Source organism: Toxorhynchites rutilus, chromosome 3 (genome assembly GCF_029784135.1).
Source record: "Toxorhynchites rutilus septentrionalis strain SRP chromosome 3, ASM2978413v1, whole genome shotgun sequence".
NCBI lineage: Eukaryota > Metazoa > Arthropoda > Insecta > Diptera > Culicidae > Toxorhynchites > Toxorhynchites rutilus.
The window spans coordinates 116563818-116586541 of record NC_073746.1 but is presented as its reverse complement, the minus strand read 5'-3'; the positions used below and the strand labels follow the sequence as shown (position 1 = coordinate 116586541).

Genomic DNA, 22724 nt, shown 5'->3' with positions numbered 1-22724 from the left:
GAATGACTTGACTTGGAGAACATGAAACATAATAAACAACATAAATTCAAAAAGGTCACGTACCCCCAGAGGAAGTAATCGACGACGAGAATGTTGAAATTCTTACCATAAGAGGACAAAGTTTCATTGAGGCTTCGGTTGCTCGAGTAATACGATTTCACTAAAAATACACGTTCTTGTAAATTGTACATCTTGACACTGAAAACCATCCGATCAGATTGAACGAGTAGCCGAATATTATCGTCCCGAAGTGGGGTTACCATCGACGGAGCGAAAACATTTTTTTCTATGGAGCTATCCGATTTTTTTGCGTGAGCGTTTAATCTGATAGACCCTGTATTTAGTTTTTTTTTTCATTTTTTCAAATAAAACGTTAGGCAACTTTATTGAAGACAACCTTGCATGCTGAATAAATTTTGTTTTTGAACATGTAGTATTTCGAGACGTTCATGAGAATAGCTGAAGATAATAATGCGTTTATAGTAATGATTTTTAATGACACTTGACATTTTTTTAAACGGTAGCATTAATTTTGGCGAAAACTACCGAGATCATATTCAATGTCGCAATGGATACAATTTGTAATATGTCGAACAATACATTGACAAATAAACTCACATTTTACTCATATATTCCTGCTCTGCGTTCAATAAAGAAAATATTTCTTCTCCTTCGTGCACGCTCGTTCACGTTCATTCGTTCCTTTCTTCAAACAGAAGCGAAACGTCATATTCAGAGCGAATCGAAATATTGATTCATTCGAGCAGCTTCTATTCAAATGAAAGATTCGTTGTTGTGTTCGGAACGTATCGAAAACCGGCGAGGTGAAAAGTTATACGGTAGTCTAGCATGCGTGATCAGTTGCCTGCGCCGATGGCATAGTGGTGCTTCGTTTAATACTTCTCGGCTCGGTGGTTCGATTATTCGAGCAGTTTCAATAGTCAATGAAAAGTATGCGTAGAGAACATAACGATTTCATTCCAACGCGATATACTACTAAATAATAAACTCAGTCGAAATAACTCTAGCTGATAAGAAAGAAAAACATTTAAAAAAACATATTCTTTTTTTTAGAAGCATATTCACGTCAAATGACGGAATGACGGTCAAAATCGAGAGGATTCGATTTGAATGAACACACGCATTTGACTTAGGAGGCCACTGGTGGATAAATTTGTTTATACTCAAGAGTTATTTTTTTGGAAGTGCGAACTTGTATTTGTATTTGAGCAAGAACTTCATTGAAAATATTGTTTCTCGAAAGTCTTTGATTGTATAGAAATACTGCCGAAGACCGAATTGTAGGGAAGCAATCAGGCTCTGTAAAAAATATACACCGAGGGAAAAAGTGATAAATAAAACTAAATCTTGAAAAAATCAGAAAGAATTTTTTCGATAGAGTCGAAATTTTGATCTCAATTTTATATTTGAATTTTCAATTTTATATTTGAATTTTACGATTATGTTATATAGAGTTAAAGGCGATTTGAAACCAAAAAAGCATCCGTTTTCGAAGTGTTTTAACTTTTTTTAACAAATTTAAATGTTATACGAAAATACTAATTTTTCATACGTTATTCGTGCTACTTCAGCAAAGAAGAACGAACAAATCATAATATACAGGGTTTTCCAACTTTAAATTCCGAAAGTAAATTGAAATAAAACACACTTAGAATTCGAATTTCGATGAAACTTTTATTTCAAATCAAAGTTTGGTTTATGCCATTATGTGTGAAATAAAACATCATTCAAATGTCCACCTAGGGCTTCCTCGCACACCTTGATCCGGAACAGGTAATTTTCGATGACTTTTCGGCACATATGGGGCGGTATCTAGGTCATGACTTCACGAATGTTGTCTTTCAAATGTTCAAGAGTTTGCAGAGAGTTGGCATAGACACGGTCTTTCGCATAACCCCACAAAAAAAAGTCTAGCGGGTTCAAATCGCATGATCTGGACGACCAATTGGCATCACCAAAACGCGAAATTATGCGTCCCTCAAATTTCGTTCGCAATATGGCCATGTTCGGTCGTGTTGTGTGGCACGTGGTGCCGTCCTGCTGAAACCACATGTCATCCGTATCCATATCTTCAATTTGTGGCAAAAAAAATCGGTTAACATGCGGCCATAGCGCTCACCATTCACAGTTACCGTCTCGCCGTCCTCATTTTCAAAGAAATATGGCCCGATGACTCCATCAGACCATAATGCGCACCAAACAGTGGCTTTTGGCGGATGCAATGGCCTCTCAACAATCACATGTGGATTTTCTGAGCCCCATATACGGAAATTTTGGGTGTTCACATAGCCACCGAGCTCGAAATGTGCCTCATCGCTGAAGAAAATTTGATGCGAAAATTCAGCATTTTGCTGCTGTTGTTCGTTCACCCAATCGACGTATGCCCGACGCATTCCATGGTCACCACGCTCTAATTTTTGTACCAGTTGGACTTTATATGGATGTAGGTGCAAGTTCAAATGCAAAATTCGCCACAATGATGTGTTTGACAAGCCCAATTGCTGAGCACGCCGTGGAATCGAAACATTCGGGTCATCCTCCACACTGACAGCAACAGCAGCAATATTTTCGGGCGAACGCACATTACGATAATGCACAGGTTTCACAATATCCGCTACGGATCCAGTTTGTTCGAATTTACGCACTACATTAGCGATTGTGTGCTCTGTAGGCCGTCCATGACGACGTCCGTCCGTAATGCTCGAAAGTTTTTCGAGCCGGTTTGCCGGTTTTTCATCATTTTTATAGTATAATTTAACAAAATTAACACGTTGTGCGATGCTAAAACGATCCATATTGTAAAATGGCAGACATTCAACTAACGATATGACGCTTTGGGTGACAGCTATGTCAAACGGTTGTCAGCGCAGGGCTGTATACTTTCAGAAGCCCGAAATGGAAAACCCTGTATAGGGTAAAGAGAATCAAACAAAATTTTATTGCTTCATTTTATTCACATTTTTTTTATTTCTGTTGTCTATATTGCAGTACACATTTGTTTTTAAAGTGAGTTAGTTTGGAGAATTATGTTGTCCTTTGATCTCTTGAATCAAAATTCCATTCGTGGAAGATACTCATTCTCCTGAGTCAATTGCAAAATGCTCTTATATTTTCGGAATCAAGTATTGGTTGAAAGTAGTTGTTTCATTACTATCACGTAATAACGGAAACTCAGCCGCACATCAAAAAACGATGTCTCTAGGAGGATAGCAAAGTCTTTCTACGTTGGAATACACCTTGTATGCATTTTAATGGGAGAGTGAAAATTGGAAGGAAATTCCAAGTCACAGAAGAAGAAAGATTCCAATTTAGTATTGCAGTTTTAAAGAGTTTCAGGGAATTTGTACTTCTATTTGTACAGTATTGCATGTCTGTTTTCTTTTGCTGTTAATAAAATTCGCTTATTTGCTCATCTGCTCCTTTGTAGTTTAGTTTAATCGAGTCAATTTTCCGCTCTCATCTACTGTGTTCATCAAAGCTTCGCTCATCCACTTTAAGTCGCTTAATTTCCATTCGATTTGCACCCTAAAAAGCACATTGCGCATACTTTCGTACACATCATTCTACACACATTTTTTGAACACTTTTTTGCCAAAAGTACCAGCAAAACGGTAAATTTGATTAGCCAATTTATTCTTTCTTTCCACAGAAGCGACGTGAACGCGGTCGAATAAGTGTGCGAGGGGTGCGTCTGGTGGAGCCCGCGATTCTGAACTGCGAGGGAGGTGACACTGCGGCGCCCGATGTAAGCTCATTAGCTCTCTCTCTCTGTGTTCATAATAATTAGATTAATCGCTATTTCTTCCAGGGTTATCCGTTCCAAGTAGGCTACTGCGAAAGTGACGGTATATACCCGGGAACTACACTGCCACAATATATCCTATATCTGGTAGCCGATAGTGAAAAGGAGCGCGCCGATTGGATCATATCGATTCGGAGAGGTAGGTTGGCGGGAAGTTGGCGCCGCATGGTGACCACTAAATGCACTTTTTTTGTTCTTCTTCTGCTTCTCAGTGTGTGAAGAGTACAGTCCCAAGTCGTTTCGGTACCATCCGAGCCTTTGGCAGGGTCGAAAGTGGACCTGCTGCAAGAGCCTCACTCGTCGTGCGCTGGGCTGTCAGGTGGCAACGTTATGGCCCGAGTACAACAATAATCCAAGTGAGTGGAAAATTTGCACATTGAGTTTCGAGTGGAGGCAATGTAATGGCTTCTGTTTTTAAGGGCATGCTCTACCACTTTGGAAGAGCTAGAATCGATACCCGGCTGATGGAGGCACCGAAATTTGTTTATAGTTCGAACGCTTATCGCGTTTCTGTTGTTTCATCTCGTTCTGTGACGCGAACGTAACATTGTCTCCCAATGAGGAAATCGGTGGAAGGCAATCCGTAATGATCCTCTATTGACCCAAAGCGCAACCGTTTTGCGAGCCCTAAATACTCATAATTATATCTAACTATTTTCGGAAATTGGACGGCTAATGAGCGTGAGCAAGTTTCTGCGCGCTGCGCGTTTGTCCTTTATGTATTATTGTGCTTGGCTGTTGTTTGTTTCTTGTTTTTTTTTGTTTATCTGTCTGGCAGTCACTCGGAGACGGGATCTGTGTTGGCTAGCACACAAGTCGTCGTCTGAAGAGGAGCTTAATGTCTGTATTTATGGAATGAGCGAAAAAGTGCCAAACCAAGCGTGGAGATTGTAAATATGTGTCCAAGATGGAAGGAGCGTCAATTTGGCCGCTCAAGCAACTGTATGATTAAGTGTTGCAAGGCAATTGGGTTCTATAAATGGCACATCGGAAGTTAAGTTTGTTAAGATTTTTATTTTGTTTCAGTGTTTTTACTTCTTCATTTTGTGCGATAAAAGATAGTAGACACGTTTTCGTTGCAGTTTTGCGGTGCACTGTAATTCCAGTATCCCGACCAACCGTTTCTTGCTTTATTTTTAGATGCCAGTTAATTGGCTTGTCATCATCATCCAGCACGCTGGATGATGTAATCCATCAGCCTCCGGAATGGACAGATGCGATCGCTTTGTTTCCGTTTGAATTCAGTTCTATTTCCAGCATCGCACGTGCGATACTTATCACGTAGGAACTGCATACACACTGCAATTGACGGGGTGTTAAGCGAAAAATGCATTCCTTTGTTACCGGCTAACCCAACGGATGATAGCAGGGAATTGGAGCTTCTTCCCTGCGCGTACATCAACATGTTTTTTGGGGCTGGGTTGGTTCCTTTTTCTACACATTTAACGCGATTCAACGGTAAACAGTTCTGTCCATGGACAAGAAACTGTAAAAAGAGGGTTGCAATCCATGCAAAGAACGCACTCCGATTGTCTCTAACATTATACTAGAAATTTTATTTCAATACCTTTCCTTTGCTAGTGATGAACCAAGAATCAGATAAGCAGTTCGAAAGTTGCAAATTTTCAAAATAAATATATTCAGTAAAACGTTATGTAAAAAAGTACCAGCTTTCAAAATTTATATACACAGCTTTCTCTTTGATTCCGACACCTCAATACAATTTATGTGCAGTTTAATATTTTTCTAAATTCAGCCATTCCGTGCCAAACCGATTTTCGTGAAAAGTGGTAATTTTGTTATTTATCGCAAAACATTAGACACAACTTTTTTATTAGGGAGACCATTTCCATTTTAGAGTGGTCTGAAAAATCAACTTTTTTCCTTTTTTCAAAAATTGACTTATTTTTTTAAAATTCATAACTTTTGAACTATTTTACCGATCTCGATGATAGACCTATCAAACTGAAAGAAAATGAACTAGTTTTCTTTGCAAAAATATTACACTTGCAAAAAAACTTGTATTTACTACTAATCCTGTCTAATCCTGTCGACATTAGTGAAAAAAAATAAAAATATGGATATGAAAATATGAATATGAAATCATTACCTATTTGTTGACATTAGACTACGTCTTTCAGTAATGGTACCAAATCAGAAAACAGGTCACGTTTTTTATTAAATAATTTTACCGTTAATATTTATTTTAGCTTAGAATGGATTTTGATGTTTTGCATTCCAATCGAATCGGAAATTCTCTAGAATTTTTAATATACATTACGGTTCCCTAACCTAAAATTGATTCAAATTAAGGAAAATCGGAAGAGTACACATTTTCCTATCGTGTTCCGAGTATGTATCAGCGAGGTACAACATTTGAATATCACTGCTAATCAGACTAGTGAAAATCGATCGTTCGAAATGAAAATGCAGCATTCGGACAAAATTGAAAATTGTTTTTTTAAGGCTAGAGGTTAATGAATTTTGAAGCCTCTATAATTCAAAGCATCATCATCATCATTCAAGTACACTCGCTCCAGCGAGTCTTTCTCAGTCTTTCTCAATGCTGATGTCACACACTGTGGTTTTGCTCGATGCTAAGGAAGAATGAAAGATAGATATCGCACAGTATGGTGCATTTTTGTTCGGTGGAGGGAGCCGCTTCGATTTGCATGCCGCCTGGAGAGGAGTAAATCTGTATTTTTGCATCACATCATATTTGAATCTGTACTGGGGTGTAAGTTAAAAATTTCTAAAACGAGAGAGTTACGTTTGGGGTGCAAAATTTCGAACGATAATACCTCTGTGTCAGTTGTACGAAGTGGTATGCGAATCACTTTATTCGAAAGACGAATCACTGTTTCTAGTTTTTTAATGGGTTGAACAGTTTTTTTGTCACAGAATGCATCTTCAGAATGTGCAAAAATCAAGCATAATTTAGAGCAGAATTTGTTACTGCGTCAACAAAACAACGCAAACCCTTCGGTTCTTTTCAAGGCCACTAAAACTTTCGACTAAAGAGATATTTTGGAAATTTCGATACATCCATACAGCCATTCCATGCTAAACCGATATAGTGGTTCTCAGATTTTCGTGAAAATTGGTAGTTTTGTTTCTTATCGCAAAACATTCGACCCGTATTTTTTTATTTTTTTCATTAGGGTGACCATTTCCATTTTAAGGTTGTCCGAAAAATCAACTTTTTCCTCTTTTTTCTAAAAATTACTTTTTTAAAAATTCATAATTTTTGAACTACTACACCGATTCAGATGATCGACATATCAAATTAAAGTCAATCACCTGGTCTTTTATGAAAAAATACTATAACTGCAGAAAATTCGAATTCGCTCTCGTTATTATTGATTCTATTCGTTTTTTATTGTTTTCATGCCCTCGGGATCAAAAGCGCTATATTTTTTTATATTTTTTCTGGAAAGCTAAGGCGTTTTTCACATAACATATGTTGAAACCAGAGAGGCGTTTTTTTCGTTCTTGAGTTATGATTTTTCAAAGTCCGAAAAATCATCTTTTTCCCATTTTTTCCATTACAAAAAATCATAACTTGTGATCTACTAGACCGATTCAGATGATCGACATATCAAATTAAAGCCAATGAGTCTTGTTTCAAAAAATATTACACTCTGAATAGAAAAGGATTTTGTTTTCGAAATTATTGATTATATATGATTACATTGTTTCGGGACCACGGGCGCTATATTTTTTTATATTTTTTCCTGAAAGCTGAGGTTTTTTCCACATAATACAGGGTTTTCCAACTTTAAATTCCGAAAGTAAATTGAAATAAAATACACTTAAAATTCGAATTTCGATGAAACTTTTATTTCAAATTAAAGTTTGGTTTATGCCATTATGTGTGAAATACAACATCATTCAAATGTCCACCTAGGGCTTCCTCGCACACCTTGATCCGGAACAGGTAATTTTCGATGACTTTTCGGCACATATGGGGCGGTATCTAGGTCATGACTTCACGAATGTTGTCTTTCAAATGTTCAAGAGTTTGCAGAGAGTTGGCATAGACACGGTCTTTCGCATAACCCCACAAAAAAAAGTCTAGCGGGTTCAAATCGCATGATCTGGACGGCCAATTGGCATCACCAAAACGCGAAATTATGCGTCTCTCGAATTTCGTTCGCAATATGGCCATGTTCGGTCGTGTTGTGTGGCACGTGGCGCCGTCCTGCTGAAACCACATGTCATCCGTATCCATATCTTCAATTTGTGGCAAAAAAAATCGGTTAACATGCGGCCATAGCGCTCACCATTAACAGTCATTTTTACAAAATTAACACGTTGTGCGATGCTAAAACGATCCATATTGTAAAATGGCAGACATTCAACTAACGATATGACCCTTTGGTTGACAGCTATGTCAAACGGTTGTCAGCGCAGGGCTGTATACTTTCGGAAGCCCGAAATGGAAAACCCTGTATATCCAAATACCAGAGAGGTGTTATTTTTCCTTTTTAAGTAATGATTGTTCAATGTTAACTTGTTTTCGGCTTTCGTTCAATATTTATATGCGACTAGACTGGATGTATGTGACTATAATCCAATTAATTGGCAAGTGTGTTATTTTTGTAAAAAAGTAGGCTAGTAGGCTTCATCTGAATCGGTCTAGTAGTTCAAAAGTAATAATTTTTTGAAAAAGGCATTTTTGGGAAAATAGGGAAAAATGATTTTTTGGACCATCGGTTAACTTTGAAAAATCATAACTCAAAAACGAAAAAAAAGCTTCCCTGGTTTCGAGATATATTATTTAAAAAATTCTCAGCTTTCCAGGGAAATATAAAAAAATATAGCGCCTTTGGTCCCGAGACCATGAAAACTATAAAAAAACAAATACAATCAAAAATAACGAAAATATAATTAAAATTTTCTGCAACTGTAGTATTTTTCCAAAAAAAGACCAGCTAATTGGCTTTAATTGAATATGTTAAACATCTCAATTGGTCCAGTGATTCAAAAGTTATGAATTTTTGAAAAATGTCACTTTTGGCAAAAATGCGAAAAAATGGATTTTTCGGACCCCCCTAAAATGTGAATGGTCACCCTAACAAAAAAATAAAAAAAATACTGGTCTAATAATTTGCAATAAAGAACAAAACTACCACTTTTGACGAAAATCTGAGAACCACTATATCGGTTTGGCATGGAATGGCTGCATATATATATTTTATTTATTTTTCGCGAAAGGGAGCTTCTGTGAATTCAGAAGTATGTTCGGATTTATTAGTGTAATGATGTTGTTTTGGATTAACGAGTCTTTAAGCTTTCACAGTTTATTCGCCTCTAGCCTTTGAAAGAACCAATTTGCAAAACCAAACTAAACAACCCGGCTTAGAATCAATTTGACAATCTACTCAAATTGCTTCGCGTTTCTCACTCAGTGAAAGCATTCATTTATCGGCCCTTGACATTTTTATCAAATAGTTTTATTATTAAATTTCTTCAATGTTTGTACTCGCCGGAAATAAATTCGTAGTGCGGTCCCTTCTTTATTTTTTTGCGGCCAGGGACACCATGACTAACACATGTTTGTGATCGATATATTGAAACCAATGAGATAATCTTTATTGAAAATATTACACTTGCAAAGAAAGTTAGATTTTGTTTCCATAATTATTGATTGTATTTCTTTTTTATAGTTTACACATGCTTTCGGGACCAAGGGTGCTGCATTTTTAAAATATTTTTTCTTGTCTTTAGTTTTAAGTAAGTAGTTTTAAGTAGTATTAGGAGTGTATCGATCTACAATAGATTGACTACAATAAGAACGAATAAAACAAAAAATCCTCCGCATCAAGAAAAAATATAAAAAAACAGCGCCCTTGGTCCCGACAAAACTATGAAAAAAAATAGAATCAATAATTATGAAAACAAAATTAATTCTTGGGCACGTGTAATATTTTTTCAGAAAAGATTGGTTCATTCAATTTATATGTCTAGTTCAAAAGTTATGAATTTTTGAAAAAAAGTCATCTTTGGAAAAAAGGGGGAAAAGTAGATTTTTCGAACCACCACCATCAAATGGAAACGGTAATTCTAAAGCTCATGTTTCTATTTGCATTACCAGTTATGCTCGAATAGTGATACAGGGATGAGCACTAAAAAATCTACCCCCATTTGAAATCAAAGTATTCCAATATCAAAAGTGTTTTCTAACTTTTCAGTATTCCAGCCAATACTAGATAAAAGTAAGTAATTAGAAGACAATTTTGCCAATCGACTAATATTTTTTGAAAAACACGAAATGACTTTTGTTCCTAAAGTTCCTATTGATGATTGTAGTATTGACAAAGTTATTTTATAAGAACACACAAGAATGGTAAATTGAGGACCCTAAGATCTGAATTCACGATCAGTTCGATTAGTAACCGGACGTGTCACTTTTCGCTAAATATTAGGTTGGGGAAAAAATAATCCATTATTTTTGGGTGAAATTCACAACTTTATTTAATATGCTTCGGATTTTCCGATTTGGGTCAAATATACACCGTGTTGTTATAAAATTTGTTGTCATTCTAAAGGCAGCTTCATAATGCATAAAACTTTGGCAATAGTTATTTGCAGGCTCCTCTTGATCCCAATTTCTTATCACTTTTGTATTTTGTAATGCGAGTAAATGGTGGTAATCGCTTGGTGCCAAGTCCGGACTACACAGTGGATGCATAAAAACAATCCAATCAAGCTCCCGAAATCTCTACCGAATCACTAAATACATATTCCTATCTTAATGGAACACAACACCTCTTCTATTGGCCAATTCTGGACGTTTCTGGTTAATAACTACACCCAAACTAGCGTTGGCAGAAAACATGTCATCTTTGGCAGAAAAGATGCTATTTCCTGTGCATGAGAGTCAAATGGGCAAATAATGAGCTATTTTGAAAGCTTAAAAATGGTTTGTATGTATGCGTGCAGACATCTCTTTCTGTTTTCTTTTCTTTTCATTTAGGATTGTGCAAAATAATGATATACATGTATTGGGGAGTAGAACATTTTATGTTATCTTTCAGCTTATTTAATAAATCGGGATGCCAGAACATGTACTAAAAATTAAAATTAATTCAGTTGGTCACAGTCGTGATCTTGATTTAGTGTATTGCACTAAAACAATAAAACAAAATTGAAATAAAAAATTAAAAAATTAAAACAAAAAAATTAATTGCACGTATTTTTTTTGTTACAAGGAAAATTTTACGAAAAATGTTACGATTTCAAGACTATCCGTTTTAAGGATACGCAATAATAATCTAGTTAAGTTATAACTTAATTTGTGATCTATAATTATGTACTGTATATACGGGAAGTCTCTGCGAGAAGAAGTTGTTGGATCAATTCGATTCAAAATAAGTGATTCTAATGTGAAAACCCGGAGAGGGGAATGTAGAAATTTTATGGTGATCCATTGTGGATTGCTGGACTGTTTTTATACTGACACCATTAACAAAATCTCAATCTAAACCTCACCAATAAACTTCTGCTGAAAAACTGCTATGGAAAAGCTCTCGTCATAAATTACATGACAAAAGATTACTTCTAATTGTAAGAGGGCGTCGTGCACAAATTACGTAGCACATGTAGGGAGTGGGAGGGGGGTTGAGGTTTTGTTACTTAATGTGACATGAGGGTGAGCGTGCTCGTTACGTAACAAAATTCAATTTTTATTCCTAAATAAATTCAGCGCCCCTATATGCTTGAGCAGATAGCTTTGATTCTGGGGCCGAATGTGGTGTGTTTCCTGAGTCAAGATGAGAAAGCACGTGTTGTAATGGGCTAAATCGCGGTCAATAGGCAGGCACCGATTAATGCATCTCGAATATCGCGTTAATCATCCAGATCATTATTTTTCTAGGCTGCTACACATAAGGTTATTCCATCGGTTATCACAGGTGCAGAACGAAGCTAGGTCACTTTGGTCATTCTGAATCAGTTGGATACAGTGATCCAACGTACGTTGCAGTTTGTTCAGGAAGGCACTATTCTTCAAATTCATGGGTTCTATTTAAAAAAAAAAGGTGGTGAGCTCCCTGAATTCGAAATTATTCGATATCGAAGATTTATTAACCCAGTAATCATAATTAATGTGGATGGAGGACCAGACGAGAACCCTCGTTTTAAAAAAGTCATAGATATATATTTTCATGATGTTAATCAATTGAATCTAGATGCAATATTCTTTTTTTTACAAATGGTCCAGAACGCATGGTTTTCAACCGAGTTGAACGTCGGAAGGTTATTATCTCTAGAAGTTAGAAGGATTAATACTTTCGCATGATAATTATGAATCTCACTTGGATGAAAAACTCGAAACAATCCGAAACTGGAAGCAAAACATTTTGAGTATGTAGCGAAATCGTTAGATGATCTGTGGAACAACCTAGTAATCGATGGATATCCCGTTAAAGCCTAATATATTAAGCCCGAAAACTCCCAAACTGAGAATGTGGAATATGTAGGATATTTAGCCGAATGATTTTCCTCGTCACGTGAGAACATCCCAGTACTCTTTGCAAGTAGTCAAACGACAGGAACCGCTGCGTTGAAACAAGGAGTAATCACTGTTGGAATTTATACAAAGCTGTTTAGTCCCGATGGAAACCAAATATGGCTCAATCTGACCATTCCCGATCATATCTGTTATTCTGAGACCGCACACACACCCGCATACAAGATTAGGCATCTCAATGCGAATACAGCGCAGATGAGTTGATCTAAAAGAGGACCCATCAGTAGAACGACAGACAGCATCCAAAATCATACGTGCGTGAATTTCAAATTTAGTCAAATATATAGGGGAAGATGGCCCTGATCAGACCCCTTAAATTGCAAATGCGTTCCGTTGATGTTAAACACATGAGGGAACGTGTTAAATAACTACGAAGCAAACACAGAGGGCTGGTTCAGGACCACCACAACTTTTTTCAATTAAAGGTATGCCGTTTACTTCAAGCATTTAGTATTGTAATGTTTCATCGTCTGAAAGAACATTTAACTCATTCTTAGTGCTGGTTAAAAATCTATCTTTCCCTTTTTTAATAATTGAAAACATGGAATGTCACCAAAACGCTGGAATAAAGGGTGCAAGAAAATGGTCATCATACGTTAAAATCATCAGTTTTATGACACCTTTCATTTGACACTGCTAGAAGTTCGGTAGGTGGCGCCATTTCCGAGATCCAAGAAGAGGTCGGTTCAAGACCATCGGTCGAATTAGGACTATTTCCCTCTATTCTTTAAATTTGAGAACGTATTTTTTAAATTCCTAAGAAAGCGACCCTTTTGTTGAGCAGTGACAAATCTCGATGCTCGATTCAGTCTCGAACTTCTGGAAACAAACAGTTACCGGTAAGTTTCTTCGTTTTTTTTTCAAAAACTAATGCTTTATTCTGCAAAAATGGTTTCAAATTTGATATTCAAAGTAATGCCCATCGCTAGTCATAACTTTTTCCCATCTTTCTGGCAATTCACGGATCCCTTTGCGGAAATAATCGGTAAAGAATCGATCCAATTTTTGACTTCATCGAAATTGGAGAAGTGCTGGTCAACCAGGCCATGTTGCATCGATCGAAAAAGGTAAAAAGGTAGTAATCGGACGGAGCAATGTCTGAAGAATAAGGCGGGTGAGATAGGACCTTCCATTTCAGGGTTTCCCAGTATGTTTTGATCGGTTTCGCGACATGCGGCCGAGCATTGTCGTGCTGCAAAATAACTTTATCGTGTCTTTGCTCGCATTGTGGCCGTTTTTCTTTTCAGTTTTTCCAAACACATAAATTGTCGTCGGTAGAGGTTTCCCGTAATGGTTTCATTCGGTTTTAGCAGCTCATAGTACACCACATCCAGCTGGTCCCACTAAATAAACAACATAACCTTCTGGCCGGGGTATCCATACGTTGCCCGACGTTTAGGATTGTCGTAATGGACCCTCGTTTCATCGCCAGTAGCGATTCGATGCAAAAAAAATCCTTTCTTTTGTGCCGTTGGAGCAGTTGATCGCATGTGAAAAACGGTTCGCCGTCTCGTGGCTTCAATTCATTCGGCATCCAATGTCCTATCTTTTGGATCATTTCCATTTCTTTGAAAGTGTCGGATATGGTTTGCTGAGCTAATCCAAGTGTATCTGCAAGTTCTTGTTGTTTTTGTGACGGATCTTGATCGAGTAAAGACTTTGAACTTCAACTGGGAAGTTAAAGCTTTTTTGAGAAGTAAATACTCTGCTCTGAGTTTGGTGGAAGCAGCTGAATGTAATTCATTATGAACTGCTCATCTTGAGAAAAACTTTCGCTATCGACTATATGGAAGCCTCTGAATGAGTAGTAATGATTCGACGATTTCGCTAATATTAATCTGATAAATGATTATACGATGCTTTCCCTCAAACATACGCATTTGATAGATACGTGTCTAAAATAGTTTTGAATTGAGAAGATGAGAGGGTATGTTCTGATTTTGTTCGCTTTCGATTGTGGTTTATATTTTGTGACAAAAAATAGTACTGGGTAGGTTAAGGATAATTTCAATGGTATCTTTGAAAACTGGTGGACAGATGATGTAGTACGCGAAGCGTAGAAGTTTATTACTTGAGAAAAAAACATTTTATTTTCTCTCTCTTAAATAAACAGAGAGAAATCAAAAAGCTGGATGGTCTAGCACTAACTATTCATTGTCCGTCTTATCCTACAATCAAGATTATTTGAATTACATCCAGGGTTTTTACGCGTTTATTTACCGGAGTTTTCCACGAGGTTATTTTACGTGAATTTTCCAATTCACGCGTTTTTTTTTACCCGAGCAATAACACATCTCTCCCTTATGCTCCCTCAAAGTATATGACGGTAATTAGTGCTGCACCCTATTACGACTCTCACGTGGATTTTAGGTGACCTGTTTTTTTACATTGATTTTCTAATCAACGCGGTTTTTGCGTGGATTTTTGAATCAACCCGGTTTTTTAATTTAACGCGGATTTCTACACAATTTTTGAGAACTGGATACCTATGGAAATTGAGACGCGATGTTGAACGAGAAAGGGTTGAAGTCATAAACATCACATTCGCATGCAGATTCACATATAATTCTCAGATTTCGTTCAAATTTTCCACTTCCGACAACTCTTCAATGCTATCGAGCGGTTGAAATGTCAAAGAATAACATGCAGGAGGAGTGCTAATCAATATGAGTATGAAATTCAACAGTTCACTATTCTAACCAACCACATGTACATCTCACCCTCACTGTCCATCTGAACTGTCTGATCTGATCCATAAATGTTTGCTCTAATGTTGTGATCACAAATGCGGTTTAACCTCTTTGGACATTGTTTATCACAAAGAATAATTTTGGACTCGTGGTTACGGACCATTTATCTCCAACTCAGTTGTAATTCATACTAATTTTGCGTACGCATTTTCTCTTTCGGTTTTGTTTTGTTATTTTTTAAGTAACCTGATTGTGTCCTTCGATATCGACACAAACCACAGGAACAGCGAAGGAAGCACATACCGAATCAGCTCAACCGCAGAGACACGTGTTGTTCATTAAAATCGAATTAAATAAATTCATGTTCCCATTAAGGAAACCTACCTTTGGTCTGTATGCGAAAAAGTGAAAACAGAGCAGCAATAAGCAATGAACTGAACACGATCTATGGTGTTTTTAATATATGTAATTACGGAAACGTAACCACCGCATGTTACAGATTGTAGGTTCAGAAGTACCGGCTTGTGGATGCCTCCTCAAACAGCGATCCACCGTTATACTTTAATGAGATTCGCTCCGCGTTGCATAATCCGTGCATGTTTTGATCCCTGGTCGATGCTCGTAAAAAACAAAAAAGTAAAACAGCATAATTATGCTCGCACACTTACGAAAAGTGTCAGCAAGGTCAATTTCTATATTAGGCTTACCCTCCGTAACACAGAGGTAGACCGATAATTGACACTGCAAATCTGGAAAATAATTTTAACCTCCGCTTAGCACTTGTGCCATCGTCATCATCCACGAGGCATCGTTAAGGCTTCTGACCTTTTTTAATTGTCTTCAACTGCCGCAAGCCTTAAACGAGAATAAACATAAGCGTGCTTTACGATTTTCTTGTGCACACAGAAGGACCAGGGACCTAACTATGCTACGCGAATTGGTCGACCGACCGCCCTGGGAAGGAGTGCACCGCAGCTATTCCGTTTCACCTGTCTTTTCGTCCGTCCACGTCCTGTTCCCCGACAACTACCTGTGCCCATCTCCGTGGCAACCTGTTCTTGTTGCTTTATAGCACTGCAGCGAGTCCCTGATTGCTGCTAGGTGGCTAGGCAGTCGGTGGCAGGTTCCTCCTTTCTTCATAGTTTCCTGTAAGCCTTAAAGTGGTTGAAGAACGACAAGGAAACAACGGCGAGAACAGGTTTCGCTTTCCAGTAAAGTGCCACCACAAACACATCCCGTGTGTTTTTTTTTCATTCTTTCCTCTCCTGATGGAAACGGGCACAGGGCTAATGCGATTTGTTCGAAAGAATTTGCATGGTGCTCAAAAGTAAGTAGCAATTTTCCCTGCCTCATAATGTGCAGGTAGTTTTCCAATAAAACAGTTTTGCTCCCTCAGTCGATTTGTTTCGGGTCTTTGGTCGCAGGGGCCAAACAGAGGCCGTTGATGATATGAAGAAAATATTTACGATTTTCGAACGTGCAAGAGAGAATACAAGATATAATTGTTCATTTTTTGTTTTCTTACTGAAATGAGCTGTTGCGCTTCGCTTTGTTTGGCTTGGTGATGACGTTCGGGGGTGGAGTATAGCCAGATTTCAACAGCAACGTTGGTGCGTTCAATCAACACCACCCGCATCGATTGTTTTGAAAAGTAACTGTTCGGAAAACGGAATGAAGTTTGATCTACATTCCAGTGCACTTTTAATGGGTGTTTTCTTCGAACTTCAAACACTCTTGTTCTTCGTGTTGGTAAACGTTGCATTGATCATTTGTAAATTGTGTGCGTCAATTGAACAGTGAATTTACATGTTATTGCACGGTATTTGTTGTTTGATTATTATGCTTACTGAAACAGTTTATGGTCGTTTATGTCTTGTTTTGATTATTCATTTGTATACTCTGGAGGGTAGTACTCTTTTTCTTACCTGAAACGAGAGGGTCGCCTTTTATTTTTTAGAACAATGTTTACAATAGATTATTTTTCCTAGAACATTCATTGACTCTTTAATAACTTTGTGAAACATCATATTTTAATCACACAGTTGGATTTCGATTAACGATTTTTCGACAAAAAAAGATCAATGATTGTGATCCTTATGAAAAAAAAATCGCAATTGAAAATGGTCATACGATGATGAATTTTGGGTAGCTGCCACCTTGAAGAAAAGATAAAAAAAACGAAAGGGCCGGTTTATCCGGCATGGAGTTGCTCTGTATGGAATTTGTGTCGAAATCTGATGAAAGGTTTTTCTGTCATGTCGCGACCTTCACCGCTCATAGGTGACTAATTAACATTTCTGGATTATAAGGCGTGTGCATTTTTTGATGCTCATTTGCATTAGCTATATGAAGTCAATATTTTTTTTTACTGTAGTATAATGATATGATACTTCTCAGTAGGATCGGGCCGATTACTCGCAATCCACGCAGATTATGAAGAACAACATATTTGTGTGTCTCCAACATATTTTGTTTGAAAGATTCTCTCGCAGAAGATCAAACTGGCATAGTTTTTAACGTCCAAAGGAAGCTAGTCATAGAAAGCAAATAAATCTAAAACTCATTTCAAAAATGTATTTCTCATACATTACGCACTATTTTACGATTGTGATTTATTGCACGTTCCAGCTAATCTCCATCAGAGCATCGGTTCTGGTGAAATTTCTGGGAAACTATTTCCATAAGGGGCGGCAATATAGATGACAATCAACTTCTCACACAATAATTTGTGTTCGAACTGAGAGAACTGTAACTGGATGGATAATGGGCGGTACGTCGACTGGCCGTCGTTAAGTGGGGGATACATAAGGACAGAACCTTCCCCATGTATTTGATGCACTACTTCAGCTCGGATTCCATCAATCTCTGCTCCTCACGTTCGTTCGGCGAGAAATGCTTATTCATAAAAGAATCATTTCTTTCCCATCTCCCATAGTCCCGCGCGTAAGGCTTCCGCCTTGAGTGCCGTACGTTTTATCGTCGAACCACAACACACTCGATGGTTTGGTACTTCGCAAGCCTGGGATTGAACTTTATTGGAATACGACATAAAACAAAATTAATGATTCAAATCTTGAACCCAACAAGGAAATATACACATGAAAGAGAGAACAGTTTATGAAATTTTCATGCGTTCCCAGAAGTACAAAACAAAACACCACAAAAAAACCGAAAAGATATGTATAGAATTCGAGCGGGAAATGTAATCAATAAATGTGTAAACGAGTGCCGAAGAGGATGAGAATGACCTTGTTTAGGTTGGGTCACGGTCCCAACATTCAAAGCTAGAGGTGTGGACGGGAACTCTTGATGAATAAACCATCTTCTTAGAGTATACTGAACCGAACGCATCTCGAACCTCGCCTCGCAGCATCACCGATTTATATCACTTTATTAACCCCATTTAAAGCTCGAGGTAGTGCAAAATATACGCTACGGACCATTTTTCGGTTTGTTTATTTGATTATAACCAGTCTGAAATCTAACGCCTTACCTAATCAAGCTTTAATCTCTTCCCCAATTTCCTGCCATTCGATCAAACAAGTATCGAGGGGAGTCACATCTCAGCCCATCTCAACCAGATTGCGAATCCACAAGCCGTAGCGTCGAAGACGAAATTTTTGTTGAGCACCACTAATTGGTTCGATTCGTACTCGTAGAAGTCCGCGAAGAGGAGGCATTTGAATAATTTATTGAAATTGACTTCATGAGGTTGAGTTCTTCTGCGCCCGTCGTATGCATCATGGTGGCATGTCCCCCCCGTGCGATAGTCAGCCGAAACATTTGAGCGCGAAGGAGAGGTTAATATGGCCATAAACGGGGAAGCGGAGAAGTTTCGATCGCTGAATAAATTATGAGTTTGACAATGGGTTGGGATTTGTTTTTTTTTGTTTTCTTCTCTTTTTTATAAATCCGATTGTTTCGCGGGTGTTTCGGGCGGAATGGTTTTACCTGTGAGTGTGTATGGATATTATAATGATTTGATTTAACGAGCTTACCTGCGCGTCGCCATTCCTTCGCGCCACGCCAATAGTAGGAAGCTGCCGCAGTTGTCGTTTATGGGCAGCGAAAAGGGTGAAAGTTGAGGGATTATCATGTTTTTCTCCACTTCAATAACCGATTAGGACCTTAGAATATCGCGAGGCTTTTATTCGTGGCCTGGAGGAACGTCGCTGGGTCGTGTCATAAATTTAGTTTCTGCGATTTTGCCATTCTGGTCACGTTTTGTTTGCAGTGGTTTCATAGTTGACTGGTTTCTTATGCAAAATATGTTTTTTCACCCTTCAATTCAGCTCAACAGAAACTAGGAGAAGATACCGTTTGGAAAATGTTTTGTTAGTTGAGTCTTCATTCTCGATTTTAACAACTTTTAATTTCTAAACAATACTTTATTCCACGCTACATGCTCCTAATTCAAAATAAAAAAAATTCTCCTAAAAACTCCTAAAATTCAAAATAAAAAAGCTCTTTATCAATCTCCTTCTAAATGCAGTCATTCTCGAGATATTTGAAAAAAACATTTCTAATTTATTGTCTTTTTCAATTTCCATTTTTTTTAATAAATTTATATATGTATTTTTAATTTTTTTTAAATTTTTTTAATATAAAATAACAGTCATGTAGAAAATTTAAAAAATGAGTCCAAGATGGTAAAACTATTTTTGACGAACTTTGTGGAACATCGATTTTTTATGTATTTTCGAAACATGGAATTTTTGTATGTTAACAATTCTTATGTTATTTAAAACAAAAATGCTTTTTATTAATCTCCTCATAAATGCAGCCATTCTCGAGATATTAAAAAACATATTTTTAATTTATTTTCTTTTTTATAGTGAATAGGCTCTTTCAATATGTTTGTCGTGTTTTACCGCCTTGTTCATCATATTTTATGAATTTGCTTTTAATTTTCAACAACTTTTCCAAATACATCATAATGGTAAAACTATATGTTTAGGAGTTACATTGAAAAACATCGCTACGTTTTGTTTTAATCCACATGTTTTTATATGTTTTTTAACCAATCCTAATTTGAAATCCAAATTGAGCATACATATACATATAAATAAGCCACGTGCTACATGCATTTTGCTTGTGAATCACAATATCATTATTTGTTAAGTTTTCTGCAAACGTTCTCGTTATATTTATCCGTTTCTTCCAGCGCAATCTGCTTCCCACAGTGAACGGTTTGTTCATCTCTACCATGGAGACTAAAGCCCAAATTGTATTCAAACATGCTGTTTGATGCCCTTCTTCCACTGCCCAATTCAGCGAGTAAATATGAAAAACCATGTCTGCGTTATTCGTTAAATTGTTTACTTGTTTCACTATCTTCACTGCTTGTGTTATATTAAAAAAAAACTGAATAAATTTCCTATCTAATGATAACATACATAGTAATAACGATTTTACGTAATACGAAAATCCCTTAATTTTTCGTTACATTTTGTGTTGAGTTACCCCTTTATATAGAAATATATATAGAGATCAAAAACGTAGTCCTACGTCAAAAATAATTTGCAGTTATCACATCCTCTTCCTTGATTGCATTGATGAGACTAAAATGAAATCATGAGGCACCTCGGATTTCCATTACCACAGTGAGTGGTTTCGGCATATGCCCCAGGATTTTTTTGAAATTACTCTCTCGTTTGAAAAGACGCGGCGACAGAGTCGATCCTTGGGTAACCGAATCGTGAATGATGGCGCCAAATGATAGTTTTTTAGGAGTACGACATCGGAACGTATAGAATAATACTTTAATCATGTTATCTACTGGTCGGTATGGTTCATGAGTGTATAAAAGAGAAAAAGAGGCCAAATTAAGAGTATCTTGTTCCGATATTCTATAAAATGGAAGTTTTAAAACCGACCCACTCAAATGAAAACTGAAAACTGTGTGAAACACGTTCTGATCGGTGTCGGTGATTGGTGTCGCAGGCCGCAAAAAGTAAATAAAAAACAGTGGTGTCCAAGGCAGGACCGCATTGTTAACATAAGACTTCAAAATTATAATCGGCGAGAAATTAACATCATAGAAATTCAAGAATGAAACTCTTTAGTACAGACATTTAATAGCACTGACAAGGGCCGACGAATGAACGCTTTCACTGACTGAGGGGCGTGAACGTTTCGTTAAAAAACAGAGCAGATTTTCAAATTAAATCTCAGAATTAACATAGGCGGTTGATTGCTCGCTGTCTAGAGCGACCCTAAAACAATAAACTTACTGACAAAACAAGTAGGATTTCCATGTCTGTTAGTAAAATTACATTTCCAACGCTCCAAAGAACACTCAGACCGGCAACAGAAAATCCGAGTCGAATCGGGTGTGTGGTGGGATAGCGGTGTAGACAGCAACCGTTGAGGAACAAATTCTCATCTTCTGTTTTCCACTGAAAAACACAGCTCTTACTGCTAAAAAATACCTTCTTCAAATTCGGCTCGAAATGCGCTCTTTTACCCCGGAAACATCATAGTACCAATAGATCCGAACACGCTTCTAATTCGCAGAAACTCCTTTCCAGCAATGAAAAAATCAATTCGCTTGTAATGACATCGAATATTATTTTAGAATGTATCGAAGTTTTTAAAATAACTTTTAATAATGACATATTCGATTGGCCTGAAAAGGACCTATGGGTTTGCGTCGTATTGTGGAAGCAGTAGGAGATGGGATGCTCGTGATTCATTCTCGTTTTCGTTCTCGCGAGAACAATACACGAGATTGTATGCACGTAATGCACTCAGTATGCAACGCGAATATTCTTTTGTGCTGTACAAAGTGCGGCCCGAGGCGATTACAAATTTGTTTCCCCACCACCGTTATTTATTTGATTTTTTTGATTTATTTGATTTGATTCAAACATACACAACCTATCACCACATAACGGACCGAAAACCGACGCGGTACGTCATATTTAATTATTTGTCTTTGCTTCTAAACGTCAATGCAAGCTCTGCACTATGGTTGCTCCGCGCATATTCTGAGAATGTATTCTGCAATGTAAAATTATGCACGTCCGTACAACACGGTAGCAATACAGAAACCAGGGCAGGGCAGGCCAGCCACATTATTTTTAGAGCCTTCTCGGCCATCCCAACTTCACCAATTACTTATAGATTTTTTTTCACAAATACTTATAGATTTTTTGTGATTTCAACAGTTTGTGTTTAATTGAATTACACGTACGAGTTGTTGATTTTATGCGTTTCCAATGTTCCGGAAAATCTACCTGTCTAAACGGGAATCAAACCCGATGTCCCCGGAATGATATGAGGAACGATAATCACTCGACCACATGAGCCATTTGATTGAAACAAAACAGAAGGAGCAAGGTTTGGGCTATATGGATTGGGCCAATTTTGAAATAATTTTATGGTCTCTTGTCTAAAGGGTGTGTCACATCAAATTGCATCACGGAAAAAACGCTGTAGAAATTCGCCCAGTAGACCGATCCTTTTAAAAATTTTAGACAGTAAAATAAAAACAATTAAACAACTTTTGGCATTTTCTTTTTATTCATACATCGAGCCCAAGCACGTATGCTCGCACCTTCCTCTTTACCCCGTCCATAAGGTTCTGTATAACGTCAGGTTGTAGTTTTTTTTTAACAGAAATCCATTTTCTCTTGAAGTCCGCCTCCGATTTGACAACTTTTGGGTTCTTCCGGAG

At 37.4% G+C, this 22724-nt stretch overlaps 1 protein-coding gene across 3 annotated transcripts in view; it reads left to right on the top strand.

Annotated features, from left to right (window-relative positions):
- LOC129772788 (tyrosine-protein kinase Btk29A) overlaps positions 1-22724 on the top strand; it is a 312094-nt gene that overhangs the window by 57923 nt on the left and 231447 nt on the right. For all 3 annotated transcript variants that reach the window (XM_055776231.1, XM_055776230.1, XM_055776236.1), the window contains 3 exons: positions 3671-3766; positions 3830-3962; positions 4036-4179. In XM_055776231.1, the coding sequence (XP_055632206.1) occupies positions 3671-3766; positions 3830-3962; positions 4036-4179 (373 nt within the window). The remainder of the gene's footprint in view (positions 1-3670; positions 3767-3829; positions 3963-4035; positions 4180-22724) is intronic.